The sequence below is a fragment of the Babesia bovis genome, chromosome 3, assembly GCF_000165395.2.
Source record: "Babesia bovis T2Bo chromosome 3, whole genome shotgun sequence".
NCBI classification, from domain to species: Eukaryota; Apicomplexa; class Aconoidasida; order Piroplasmida; family Babesiidae; genus Babesia; species Babesia bovis.
In genome coordinates this window covers 1,025,635-1,038,332 of record NC_010575.1, presented here as the reverse complement: position 1 = coordinate 1,038,332, position 12,698 = coordinate 1,025,635, and the positions used below count along the sequence as shown (strand labels likewise).

At 42.5% G+C, this 12,698-nt stretch overlaps 6 protein-coding genes across 6 annotated transcripts; 2 read left to right on the top strand and 4 right to left on the bottom strand.

Moving 5' to 3' along the window:
- The first annotated feature begins 233 nt into the window (after positions 1-233).
- Positions 234-2,265, top strand: BBOV_III004870 (Protein kinase domain family protein). The gene has a single exon (XM_001611568.2). The coding sequence runs from the start codon at positions 680-682 to the stop codon at positions 2,237-2,239; it is 1,560 nt and encodes a 519-aa protein (XP_001611618.1). The 5' UTR covers positions 234-679; the 3' UTR covers positions 2,240-2,265.
- A 76-nt stretch (positions 2,266-2,341) lies between these two features.
- On the top strand, positions 2,342-3,494 carry BBOV_III004860 (putative CCR4-NOT transcription complex subunit 9). The gene is made up of 6 exons (XM_051767478.1): positions 2,342-2,651; positions 2,687-2,802; positions 2,838-2,944; positions 2,979-3,074; positions 3,109-3,347; positions 3,383-3,494. Exons 1-6 carry the CDS (start codon positions 2,362-2,364, stop codon positions 3,489-3,491), a joined length of 957 nt encoding a protein of 318 aa, XP_051623442.1. The 5' UTR covers positions 2,342-2,361; the 3' UTR covers positions 3,492-3,494.
- Positions 3,495-3,586: 92 nt separating this feature from the next.
- On the bottom strand, positions 3,587-5,023 carry BBOV_III004850 (putative Tubulin beta chain). The gene is made up of 2 exons (XM_001611566.2): positions 4,911-5,023; positions 3,587-4,836 (listed from the first exon to the last, which is right to left on the bottom strand). Exons 1-2 carry the CDS (start codon positions 5,004-5,006, stop codon positions 3,607-3,609), a joined length of 1,326 nt encoding a protein of 441 aa, XP_001611616.1. The 5' UTR covers positions 5,007-5,023; the 3' UTR covers positions 3,587-3,606.
- Positions 5,024-5,639: 616 nt separating this feature from the next.
- Positions 5,640-6,620, bottom strand: BBOV_III004840 (FHA domain containing protein). The gene has a single exon (XM_001611565.2). The coding sequence runs from the start codon at positions 6,578-6,580 to the stop codon at positions 5,660-5,662; it is 921 nt and encodes a 306-aa protein (XP_001611615.1). The 5' UTR covers positions 6,581-6,620; the 3' UTR covers positions 5,640-5,659.
- Positions 6,621-6,622: 2 nt separating this feature from the next.
- BBOV_III004830 (uncharacterized protein) lies at positions 6,623-8,092 on the bottom strand. The gene has a single exon (XM_001611564.2). The coding sequence runs from the start codon at positions 8,083-8,085 to the stop codon at positions 6,643-6,645; it is 1,443 nt and encodes a 480-aa protein (XP_001611614.1). The 5' UTR covers positions 8,086-8,092; the 3' UTR covers positions 6,623-6,642.
- Positions 8,093-8,196: 104 nt separating this feature from the next.
- BBOV_III004820 (DNA gyrase/topoisomerase family protein) lies at positions 8,197-12,570 on the bottom strand. Its single transcript, XM_001611563.2, has one exon. The coding sequence runs from the start codon at positions 12,538-12,540 to the stop codon at positions 8,227-8,229; it is 4,314 nt and encodes a 1,437-aa protein (XP_001611613.1). The 5' UTR covers positions 12,541-12,570; the 3' UTR covers positions 8,197-8,226.
- Between the last annotated feature and the right edge of the window lie 128 nt (positions 12,571-12,698).

Here is a 12,698-nt window from a genome sequence, read left to right as displayed (position 1 = left end):
TGTGTATGGCAAGTTGTGTATACCCTTGGGGTTGCTTGTTGTTACTATAGATTTTCATAACCAAAATTTTAGGGGCGCAATTGTAACATTTTGCGGGTCAACACGTCGAGTCGTATACACACTTGATTATCATTGCTTTGTATTAATTGAGTTGTGTCTTTGTGTGTCTCTACTATCCTTGAGGTGCACATCATCGGCCGCGTGCTTTTCCTGCGTGTTTACACCTTGCTGCCCCTTAGGGCTTTTGGTCAAGCTCGTTGAGCATTGTCTGTGTACTCCGTTATTATTACGGTGCACGGTTACTTTGGTCATATTCATATTAATACATACTTTATACTTGTGTTTATTTTCGGTTTATAACCTTTTTTGTATGTTTCATGTACTTGTTGTTCGTGTTACCTTGTCTGTGTTTTGTTTATGGTATTCCTTATTGCCGTTGTATATTATTGCGGTGAGTATAGTTGATTAAAGTGCTTTGGATTGTCTATAAAATTTTGGTATAGATGGTTGTCTGTTTGGATTGTGTATAACAATTCATGCAGTTTATTTTCGTTCTGGCACAATTGCCTGCTTAAATGTAGTTATTATTAATAATGCAGTTTGACTGTTAGGATGCTATTTGATTGATTATCATTGAAGATTGGATATTTTGGCTCTCTTTTATAATTGATAGAGTACTATGCTTGACATTGGTATGGGTTCATTTGGTCAATATCCTATTCCACATGATGCTTTTTTTGGAACTGATGCAACTATGAATTCACCTTCAGTCATTTGTCGTGTTCGTAAGACTAGGGAAATTCCTTACAACACTGACGACATTGACCACGTGAGTTGTTTACGTGGTTCTTCTAAAGTTAATTTGAAAGATGAGAATCTTCGTGTTACCTCTGGTAGCTATTCTCCACATCAGGTTTCTAATCCTATTTTGAATTCATGCACTGTGGTACCGAAGTCCGTTACTACTATAAATTCTACTTCAGATATAGTCACGGAATCTGTTGACTGGCCACCATCATCTATTGGAGTATTGGATGATTTTGCTAACTATGTTGAGATAAATTTTGCTGATTATCGCCCACTTTATGAGCGTGTGGGCCCGATTACATTTCGTACTTCATTGCAGAATGGTTTACTATCACCTGCAGCTGATTTGCGTTTAGTTCCTGATGCATCGTCTTTGTTGATTTCTCAAAATTCTACAATGCGTGTAGTGTACAATGCTTATTGGTTACCTAAGCAATTTCCGAAGATCGCCTTGAAAGTTGCTGTCAAGAGTGTAAAGGACTGTAATGCTCGTGATGGTCGCAGCATAAAGCGTGAGATTGGATGCCATTTGTATATTTATCAGAAATTGATGGGACAAACCCTGGGATCAGGTCGTCAATCTCGTATTATGACTGACGACTGGCCAACTTCCGAGGTTTTAGGGTACTATCTAGATAAGAAGGACCCTGGCACAGCTTTATTAGTTACACGTAAATTGTTTGGTCCTGATTTTTTTGAAATAATTCGTTCAGAGTGTTCATCTCGCTTCCCTTCATCACGTAACACTCCTTTATATGAGTTGAACAAGATAGACTGGTGTATCATTGCTCTAGAGCGTGTATCTCAATTTTCTGAGTTGGGAATTCGTCACAACGATCTGAAGCCTGATAACATTGTGCTTGATATGTATGAGCATGGTGGAGTCAACCGTATTGACGTCAAGGTGATTGACCTTGGTGCAGCTTCAATGGAGTTTACTAAGGAGTTCACTGGTGGTACTTCGTGGTACGAATCTCCTGAGCAGCGCCTGTTGGAGTATTACACTAAGAAGCACAGCAATTCTAAGCGTGCTCAGACTATTGAGATAGACCGTTCTTCTGATGCCTGGGGCATTGGTTTATCTGTGATTGAGGTATTACTTGGTCGTCGTATGGTTGATCATTTACGTTCACCTTTTGGTTCAGGTCCCCCTGCGTTATTGAATCCTCCTCAGGAGGTTGACCCTGAAGAGGGTCGTTTATGGTGGAACCGTGACGAATATTGGACTATTCCACCTTGTGTTTGGCTTTCTACTATTCGTGATGTTTTACAATTGGACTCTCCTAATCAGAGATTCCCGATTTGTGCTAAGGCTGCTCGTTATGTGTTTGACCATTTGATGTTGGTTGATCCTCGTGAGCGTGCTTCCGTTGGCAGCGTTGCTGAGGGTCTTCGTGTTTTGGCTAAGGGTGAGATTGCTAGGCACATGTAACTGATATAATATTCATCTTTAGCTTTGATGTGTATGTATGGTATGTTGGGTCCTTGGTGACCCTAAGTACAATTTATATCACTGTATATATATCGTAACTGTGTGCAAAAGTTGCATACACTATGGATCATGCTGATGCTTTATCATCTAGCCATATGAACGATGGTTCATTGCAGGTTAGTGGCCAGAGCGTCAAATCGGTTAAATCCGGTGGCGGTTCTTCCGCTGTGAGTGAGAAGGTACCTGAAAGTGTGCTTCAACAATTGATATTGGACCTTGCTGTGCCCGAGAAGCGTGAATATGCCTTGGCTGAGTTGTCCAAGCAGCGTGAGCATCACCCTGACTTGCCTGTACTGCTATGGTATTCCTTTGGTACCATGGCAACTTTATTGTATGAGATTGTATCGGTATAGTAGGTGTATATTATAAGTGTATATATGCGTACAGTCACTATTTACATCCGATGAGTCTTTCGATGTCTGACTCTACCAAGGCTTCCAATTCACTGACGCTTCTTCAATGTATCGCATCTCATCCTCAAACACGTCGTGTATTTCTTGCAGGTTGGTGAGTATTAGCCCAGTTAATCTATATACAGCTCATATCCCTTTATTTTTATATCCATTTTTAAATTCATCATGCAAGAGTCGTCGTCTTGAGTATTTGAAGTTGACTTGTCTAGGTGTGATTGGTGCTTTGGTAAAGGTATTGTCTTATTCCTGCTATATACACTATTTAGAGCGACGACGAGGAAGTCATTTGTTTTCTATTGAACACTGAGATTATAGCGTTGTGTCTTCGGATTATGGAAACTGGTTCGGATATTTCAAAGACTGTTGGTTATGTTGTGCTGTTCATATATTCCGTAGGTGGCCATATTCATTGTGCAGAAGATAATGTTGGATGATCGTGGTTTGGCATATGTTTGTGCTACTCCTGAGCGTTTTTACGCTGTTGCTGCTGTATTGAACAGTATGGTAATGGGTTTCCTTGAGAATCCATCTCGTCGTATATTAAAGCACGTTGTTCGTTGTTATTTACGTTTATCGGAAAACCCTCGTGCTCGTGAGATGCTGCGTAAGTGTTTACCCAAGCCATTGCGTAAGATGTATGTTTGATTTATTTCGTAATGACTATCTGCAGCGACCCTGTATTTTACCCATGTTTACGTGAGGAGCCCATGTTGAAGAAGTGGCTTCTTCAGTTGATTTGTGACACTGAGCCACTGCCCGAGATGTCATCACCTTCTTAGTGAACTTATGCAATAAGGTTATACTATGTTTATACGTTAAAAGCTTAAAAGTGCGCGTTGTTCCTTGCCTATACCGCAAGGTATTGTCTTGCGCTTGTTATTCCACATATGTTATTCAATAATCATTTACCATGTCATCGGCATCGTCGTCGATGGTTGCTTCTTGGTACTGTTGGTATTCGCTGACTAGATCGTTCATGTTCGATTCGGCTTCTGTGAATTCCATTTCGTCCATACCTTCTCCGGTATACCAGTGAAGGAAGGCCTTTCTTCTGAACATGGCTGTGAATTGTTCTGATACTCTCTTGAACATGTCCTGGATGGCGGTAGAGTTTCCTACGAAGGTGACGGCCATCTTGAGTCCCTTTGGTGGTATGTCACAAACACTTGACTTTGTGTTGTGTGGGATCCATTCTACGAAGTATGAGCTGTTTTTGTTCTGGACCATGGACATTTGTTCATCAACTTCCTTGGTACTCATTCTTCCTCTGAACATAGCGCAAGCGGTGAGGTATCTACCTCTCCTTGGGTCTGAGGCGCACATCATGTTCTTGGCGTCGAACATTTGTTGTGTAAGTTCGGCCACTGAGAGTGCTCTGTACTGCTGGCTTCCTCTGCTGGTGAGTGGTGCGAATCCGATCATGAAGAAGTGTAACCTGGGGAAGGGGATAAGGTTAACGGCAAGTTTCCTGAGGTCAGAGTTGAGTTGTCCGGGGAATCGCAGTGAGCATGTTACACCGGACATGGCTGCTGAAACCAGATGGTTGAGGTCTCCGTATGTTGGCGTTGTCAACTTGAGTGTACGGAAGCAGATATCATACAGCGCTTCATTGTCAATGACCTGTACTTCATCGGCGTTTTCTACTAGTTGGTGCACAGAGAGAGTGGCGTTGTAAGGTTCTACGACGGTATCGGAGACCTTTGGTGATGGGAAAACAGAGAAAGTTTCCATGATTCTGTCTGGGTACTCTTCGCGTATTTTGCTGATGAGTAGGGTTCCCATACCACTTCCGGTACCTCCACCGAGTGAGTGTGTAATTTGGAATCCCTGCAGGCAATCACATCCTTCTGCTTCCTTGCGTACGACATCAAGGACTGAGTCGATAAGTTCCGCACCTTCGGTGTAATGACCCTTGGCCCAGTTGTTACCGGCACCGGTTTGACCGAATACGAAGTTGTCTGGTCTGAATAGTTGTCCGAAAGGTCCGGCGCGCACTGAATCCATGGTTCCGGGTTCGAGGTCCATGAGTACAGCGCGTGGAACGTATCTTCCACCGGTAGCTTCATTGTAGAAGACATCTATGCGCTCCAGCTGGAGGTCGCTATCTCCGTGGTAAGTACCGCTCTGTGGATATGATTAATAATGTTACATAGGCATTGAATACGTGCTTAAACATTTTAGAGCCTTTATTAGCTTACCTGGTCGATTCCATGTTCATCGGAGATGACTTCCCAGAATTTGGCACCAATTTGGTTACCACACTGACCGGCTTGGATGTGTACGATTTCTCTCATTCTGAATAACAATTATGACCTATTGTTACACTACAGAATGTAACATGAACGAGGGTGGTACTGGGTCGTTGTGTGTTTCATGGAGGGGTCACAATCACCAGCTATATGCACCAGCGTAATTAATAAATATGGTTTACAATAATTATCAAATATACATCCAGCACTTTATTCATGGCAAGATATACAACACAGTTTCCACACACATCTAATCGTCAAGTATCCCGTGTTTGCTTTATTGATGATTAGTTCCAGTCGCTATTTAAAACAACGAATACAGCGAAAAGTACATTGGTTTGTTGTTGTTTTTTGATTCATTCAACCACTTTACGACCATAGTTATGTATATAAACTTACTTGGCATTAATATTATCGTCCGATATTTTTAGTGCTAAAGTACGCAATAGAATAAGGCTAATATTCTAAATATTGTTACTTGTGATCTATATTTGATGATATATCAATGCACCCTTTCGTGTCCTTAGTAGACTCAACCTGCTTATATTCCCGGTTTACAGAAGTTATATATGTTTCTGTTAGTGGTCTGGCATTTGTTTGTTGCGTCCTGTCTCGGTCTCCCAATTTTTAGATCTGCGTCTTTCTATATGCCACTACTGCTGTACGTACTTAGATACACGTCCACATATACATTATTACTACGTTTGTGTCAATTTGAGTAGTTTTTGTAAGTGTTCTATATCTTGTTGAATAGTATCCAGTTGTTTTTGGTATTTTATTCTGTCACTTTCTAGGCTTTTGAGTTGCAGAGTGTGCATCAGCGTGTCGGTTTTTGTTGGTGTATCTCCTGTATATTCAAATCCTTCTTCTTTCGATTGTTTTAGTATATCGTACCATCTGTTTAAAGTGTCGATTTCAGCTTGGTATAGTTCCTGGATGTCATGTTGTAGAGACGCCGCTGTATGAACCTTTTGTTTTTCTTTTTTCTGTCTTTTATTATTTACTGGGTCTCTATCGAAGTATTCATCATATTCATCAAAATATAAATTTGTATCGTAATATTCTGCAGCGGTTGCTTTGCTTACTTTATCCATTAGTTCTTGTTCATCCTTTACTAGTTTATCTTTTACCGATTTTCGTTTTTTCAATTCTGGTTCATTTTGTTGTGTACATTCTGGGTCATCAGGTCCGCATACAATATATGTTCTACTGGTAGTTCCCTTTGTTCCAATACGCACTTGATCGCCATTTTTTAGTTTGTAGTATTTATCCGGTTCAATTTTTTCATGGTTAAGTGTAGTTCCATGTGTTGATTTCAGATCGTAGAGCAACAGATGACCATGTCTATTATATTGGAGGACTAGGTGTCTTCTTGACACCAGTGGGTTTGTATATACTAGGTCGCAGGTGTCTAGTGACCCTAGTACATAGTAACGCTTATCCTTAAGATGCTCTGTTGCTATTATTTTACCTCTTGATATGATTTCTAGTGAGTATATGTTGTCTTGTGTTAGTACTTCTGCCGTGTTGAAGTTTGCCCATGGCGGCGGTGTATATTCCGTGTTACCATTGACTACATTTCTTGGTAGTGTGAATCCTAGTATGCTAGAATCTTGCATTTATGTTTAGCGATATATTTATATATTGTTTGTGTATATGTTACTGTGTGTGATCCCTATGTTTAGAGCGATGCGAGTTTCCTGACTTTAGCCTTTAGATCTTCTACTTGTTTCTCTAGACATTGGTTATCGAACCTTAATCTTTCCAGGTCCTTAACCACGCTTTGTACATGTTTATCAAGTCTATTTCGTTCCCCTCGTACTGTATCTAGTTCCTGTTCTATGTTATTGCGTTCTCTTGTGATCTCAGCTAACTGATCTGCCAATTGTGCATTTCTGTTGATCAAATCGGTGTACAGTGTTTCGTAATTTTCCTTATTATGTCCTTTGCTAGGTTCTTGTGTATCATCTTCAGATAGTTGTTGTTGGAACACTCTGATTGTATTTTCCATTTCAGATTCCAAAAAGCTCTTTTCTTGTTTACAACGACTGAGCTCCTTACGTAACCTTGTGGTTTCATCTAGTGCTACTGAAAGATCGTCATTTGCTTTTTGTAGCGCCATGATTACATTTAGGTGTCTACCTCCACTGGTTACATCTTGCAACTTTCCATCTCTCAGGACTTCTAATGAATTAGTTTCCAGTGAGTTTAATATAAGGGCTCTGCTGTGGAATGCCCGCAGGGTGAGTGCTACCATATCTCTCTGTTGCTTGCTGAGCATCCGTAAAGTTACTTCATGCTTATCACTGATTGTGAGGAACATCCTGCACGGTTCATGGTTACATAGTCTAACCCTTGGGAATGAGCTTGTATATCTGCATTTCAGTATGGTATCTCCTTTAAAATCATCATCTGACTGTAGTTGCACTTCCTCTGCCATGATATACATGACGTATTTAACCTGTGACCCATCTTTACAGAATGTTATATCTGGGTTTCGTAGCACCTCAGTAACCGTCTTGATGGTAGCTGCATCACGTTCCATGTAGACATCGTGTCTTGCACTTGAGTTGATCAATGAGTCCTGGATAGCTCTTCTTGAGGTTACATCCACGTCAAAGGGCCCGATTTCTCCAATGGCTGTACCCAATCCTCCTTCTGGTGTGCAATGGACCACTATGCTGTTACCTATATCATCGGCTGTAAGCACATATCTCGGTCCTTTGGCATGTTCGATATCCACTACATAGGTTGCATGCTTACGTCTCCATTTGAAGGTACAGTCTTGTTCCTTGACATTGGATACTGTGCATATAACAACTCCTATTTCATGTGGATGGAATTTCAATTCGAATACGAAGTTATAATCTCCTGACACACTGATGCTTGTACGTTTGCTTGCGCAGCTGCCCGGTGGTGAGAATAGTGAGCATTGCACTTGGTTAATCCCTTTGCAGAATGGCGGTGTGTTGATATTGTCTAGATCGATTCCTATTTCCTTGGTTGCCTGGCTTGCATGATGCTTGAGTTGCGTTCCCACTTCGCCCAGCGCTGCTTTAAACTGCCCTGTGAACTTGCGGAACACACCGCCGCTGGCTTCGAGTTTCGACCTCCAGGTTTCCATTTTGTGTCTAGTGATGCATGGTGATGACACATCCCCGTCTACACATGTGTGGGCATGTTGATACCATTTATCTATAAATGAACACTGATGTTTACAGATTTGGTATATATTATGTATCTACCCAATGTGTATGGTTATGTTTCAATTTTCCTTTGGAATGTGTTTAATTCGTTCTGCCAGTCCGACGTTAAACTTGCTTAGGCCAGCTCGATCTAATGCGCTTGATGTCTGTTCAGGTGTGTCCTCTGGTATGGTGGCCTGTAGTTCAGTTGGTGTATCTATGTCCTGGGTGGTACTAAAACCGGTTTGCTTGATCCTAGTGCTTCTTCGTGTGGACTGTGATGCGGTATACTCTATGTATTCATCCTCGCTGGTATCATCTTCACCCGAGTAGTCATCACTTTCATCACTGGACTCATATTGCCGTTTACTCTTTGCTCCGCGTTTTTGCGGTGTCTTTTTAGTACTACTTCCAACTGATGACGTCGTTGATTTGGGTGTAGCTGGTGTTCGCTTAGCTAACCCAGTTGATTTTGGTGTTGACTGGCTCTTTGGGCTTGTTCCCGGGGCATTTCTACCTCGGTTCAATACTGATGCCATCAGTCGCTCAATATCCTCGGCACCCAATGCATCCTGGGATAGTGGCATCTGGGTCAGTGGAGTTCCAGGTTCCATTTCCACTGTACCCGTTGGTGACATGTCCTGTGAGTATATACCAAGTGTACCCACGGATTTATTTTTAGATGCATTTGCGAATGCGGTGGTGATTGACATTTGACGCTGCTTCGGTTTCTTGAACAATCCTTCGTCATCGGATAGCATTGAGACATCCGAGAACTCACTTGAGCTATCGGAGTACTTCGATCGTTTATTAGATCGTGACGTTGAATTACCGCGGCTGGATGGCGGGCTTTGTGTAGCTTTTGGTGTGGCAGTCGACCGCTGGCTTTGTGATGCCTTGCGTTTAATTTTAGTCAACTGCATTAGGGCAGCATGTGACGGTGTGGGCGCCGTGATTTCATCTTGTTGGTATGCCATTTTAATAGCGACTTCTACTTTATTTAGGTCATCCATCCACATATCAGTTGCGGTTGTCTCCAGGAGTATCCGGAGTTGATTTTCCTTTTGCGCATGTTCTTCGTTAAGCTTTTGTACCTGCTCCAGTGTGAGTGACCATAGCGGCATATTGAGTAGATAGTTGTAATCAGCGCCTGGTGCATCCTGGGTACCCGAGCGCCTTGACGGTGTCACGGGTTCGTTTAGAGTACTTGGTTCTTCACTGCCTTTAAGTATATCCGTGTTTGAATCGAACCCTAGATCACGCAGCTCTGCCACGAGAGTAGCCTTAGCCTTTTTGAATAGCACCAACTCCTCGTTGACCACCATGTGTATGAATCGTACCTGGTTACTAATCCTTCTCAACAGTAGCTTCAGGTTGTTGATTAGGTATGTCTTCCTCTTTTCATATGTAGCGAGTCTTACCGCTGCGAAATCACGTATAATCTCTAGCTCGTTGCTGTAACGCTTTAACTTCTTGTTAGCGTCGAACAACGTCATGTTAGTTGTGGCTATGCTTGTTCGTAGCTTGAATACTTTGTCAACCCCCTCGTTAATAACCTCCTCTATACACTCGGGGTTCACATTTAACGTAAAATGCACACTTTCATGTGTTGAGTTGTCTACGAACCCTAGGATTAAAGGTTCTTTTCCGTTAACTCCCTGCTCTAGTGACTCCAGAAACACTCTATAGTCGTGTGTCCACTTGCGTATTGGCAATTCAGTAATTTCCAGTAGTCCGTTTTCATCTAGCCACTGGTAATTACCTAGACAATCAAAGCCACCCTTATCGTTTGGTTCGATTTCACCAGTGAATTTATGGTACCATGGTACCATAGGCTTCATATCTACATTGTTTAGGTATCTCTTCAGGTTATCTATAATATCCAGTGGGTTATAATTTGGTATCTGGCTGCTGAATCCTGTACCTATCCCTTCAGATCCATTGACCAATACCATGGGTATTGTTGGTATGTAGTACATCGGTTCTATGGTCTGCCCCTCTTCATTCTGGTACTCCAGGATATTATCATCTTCTTCTACGAAAATCAACCTCGTGATTGGGTTAAGCTTGGTGAAGATGTAACGCGCTGCAGATGCATCCTTACCACCCTCCTTACGGCTACCAAACTGACCGCATGGTTCCAACACGTTGATATTGTTGGACCCTACAAAGTTCTGTGCCATATTGATAATGGTTTGTTGCAGCGAAGCTTCTCCATGGTGGTATGCAGAGTGTTCCGCGACATAACCTGTGAGCTGTGCCACCTTACATTCACCCACTAGGTTACGCTTCAGGCAACCGAAGAGCACCTTCCTCTGTCCTGGCTTCCAACCATCCACTACTGATGGTATGCTTCTCTCGGTATCGTAAATAGAAAACTGTATCAACTCCTTATTGATGAAATCTGTGTACCTCAGCTTCTTAATTGAATGGTCCACTGTAGTACCATGTTCATAGCTCTGCATCCATAACTTCCTGTCATCAACTCGTTTCTTATTGAATGCCAGATCAATGCTATCATCATCGGCATTATCCTCGTATATGAAATCAATCAGGTGCTGCTGTATGTTGACGAAATACTCCTTGAACTCTTTATCCGTCGAGGTACCGAGACCCTTGTAGTACTTAATCTTCCATCCTGCCACGTTAGTGCTTTGTACCCATCGAACGTAGTCCTGTACCGTGAAAAACGACAACACAGAATCGCCCTTCGTGGCCTTAATGATCGGTGTTACAAACTCGCGTATAAACCCGCGACACTGGATCATCTTTGGCCAAAAGTAGTGTAACAAGTTGATCAATAACCCTTTAATATGCGATCCGTCATAGTCCTGATCAGTCATTATCATTATCGATCCATACCTCAGCCCATCGGGCGTCGTCTGTTCTTTTTTCGATACATCTAATCCCATGATTTTCAGGATATTTTGTATTTCTGCGTTTTGAACTAGTTGTTTGTAACTGGCGTCACGTACGTTCAGCAGTTTACCCTTCAGTGGAAACACACCGTAGTTATCCCTGCCGACTACTGATAGCCCTGCTAGACATGACGTCTTGGCGGAGTCACCTTCCGTGAGTATCAGTGTACAGTTTCTTGCGTGTCTAGTGCCTGCGTTATTTGCATCTTCCAGTTTCGGGATGCCTGTGAGTCTGTTAACGGCTTTGGTCACTTTCATCTTCTTCTTGAGTTCAATGTTCAATCTACCCTGGGCGAATGACAGTATCCGTTCGGTCAAAGTGCTCTTCAGGATCTGTGCAACTGCCTTTGGGTTCATTATGTATTTACTCCCAAATTTCGCTGGTTTAGTCGTCAATGTCTCCTTAGTCTGTGAGTCGAAGGTCGGGTTGACAATCTGGCAGTTGACGAACAGGAATATGTAATTCTTTATTTGGTAGGGTTTTAACTCCACACCATCTTTGTTTTTTGACTTTACTTTATTCGTTAGTGCTGTTACCAGTGGTTCCAGTACGTGCTGCACGTGCGACCCTCCTTTTAGTGTCGTAATATTATTAACAAACGACACTTGCTGGAACCCGCTGCCATCGGTGGCTGATACCATAACTTCCCACCGGTGTGCTTTGTCGTATACCTTCACTACGGTTGGGTCATCTTCGAAGTAGAGTCCAACATACTGCTTGAAGTCACTGATACCAAGTCGTTCATCATTCCAGTAAACACGTAATCCCGTTGTACCAGCTACGTCATAAACTCTTTTGAGTAGTACCTTCAAAGTGCCTTCGTCCATCGTAGGAATCCCAAAACGCTCGTAATCCGGTATGAATGTGACCTTAACAAAATCCTTGCCGTGATAGCTGCCTACCTTTGCTGGCGATGCAACTCGTGTCATGTTAGACTCCCACTTCATGGCGAATTGTTTGTGTCTCTTACTATCTGCGCACGTTACGGAGAAACTCTTGGAGAATATGTTGGTCAGTTTAGCGCCAAAACCGTTACGGCCTCCGGTGATACGTCCATCCTCGTCATCGTAGTTATCCGACGTCAGTAGCTCGCCAAATATCATTTCTGGTACGTATACGTTATGCTCCTTGTGTATCTCCACTGGTATTGGCTCTCCATCGTTGAAAACTGTGATAGCGCCGGTTGTAGCATTAAAGTTTACCTTGATACATGTCATCCGTGTTAGGGATGGATCCGATTGCTGCCTAGCATGTACATCTGCTGCGTTGACCAAGATTTCATCAAATATTTTGTACAGCCCGGGTATGAATGTTACAGGCTCGTATAACATACGTTTTGCTTCTTGGTTATATACCCACATCTGCTGGGTTAGCATCTCGGTGTTGCCGATATAGGTATCCGGTCTGAGTAGGATATGCTCCAGTTGCGACTTCTTCTGGTAGCGCTGCTCGATAGTCTTTTGCTTTGCCGCCATTTTGCCGATACGGAATTACACATGCTGTCTTTATATTCACGGAAGTTAGAAGATAGCAAATCTATTCCAGGTAGTACACGACGTTAAACTAAACAGGTGCATCCATATCACCTCGAGCGCTTCAGTAAGCTGCGGTTATGCGGAAAGCGCAGCAGGAA

Bases quoted from the DNA above. Each gene is read 5' to 3' on its own strand.
- BBOV_III004870 (XM_001611568.2), top strand. From the start codon at position 680: ATGCTTGACATTGGTATGGGTTCATTTGGTCAATATCCTATTCCACAT.
- BBOV_III004860 (XM_051767478.1), top strand. From the start codon at position 2,362: ATGGATCATGCTGATGCTTTATCATCTAGCCATATGAACGATGGTTCA. The intron at 2,652-2,686 runs GTAGGTGTATAT...ATATGCGTACAG, and splicing joins TATGAGATTGTATCGGTATA to TCACTATTTACATCCGATGA. The intron at 3,075-3,108 runs GTTGGTTATGTT...TATATTCCGTAG, and splicing joins GTTCGGATATTTCAAAGACT to GTGGCCATATTCATTGTGCA.
- BBOV_III004850 (XM_001611566.2), bottom strand. From the start codon at position 5,006: ATGAGAGAAATCGTACACATCCAAGCCGGTCAGTGTGGTAACCAAATT. The intron at 4,837-4,910 runs GTAAGCTAATAA...TCATATCCACAG, and splicing joins ATGAACATGGAATCGACCAG to AGCGGTACTTACCACGGAGA.
- BBOV_III004840 (XM_001611565.2), bottom strand. From the start codon at position 6,580: ATGCAAGATTCTAGCATACTAGGATTCACACTACCAAGAAATGTAGTC.
- BBOV_III004830 (XM_001611564.2), bottom strand. From the start codon at position 8,085: ATGGAAACCTGGAGGTCGAAACTCGAAGCCAGCGGCGGTGTGTTCCGC.
- BBOV_III004820 (XM_001611563.2), bottom strand. From the start codon at position 12,540: ATGGCGGCAAAGCAAAAGACTATCGAGCAGCGCTACCAGAAGAAGTCG.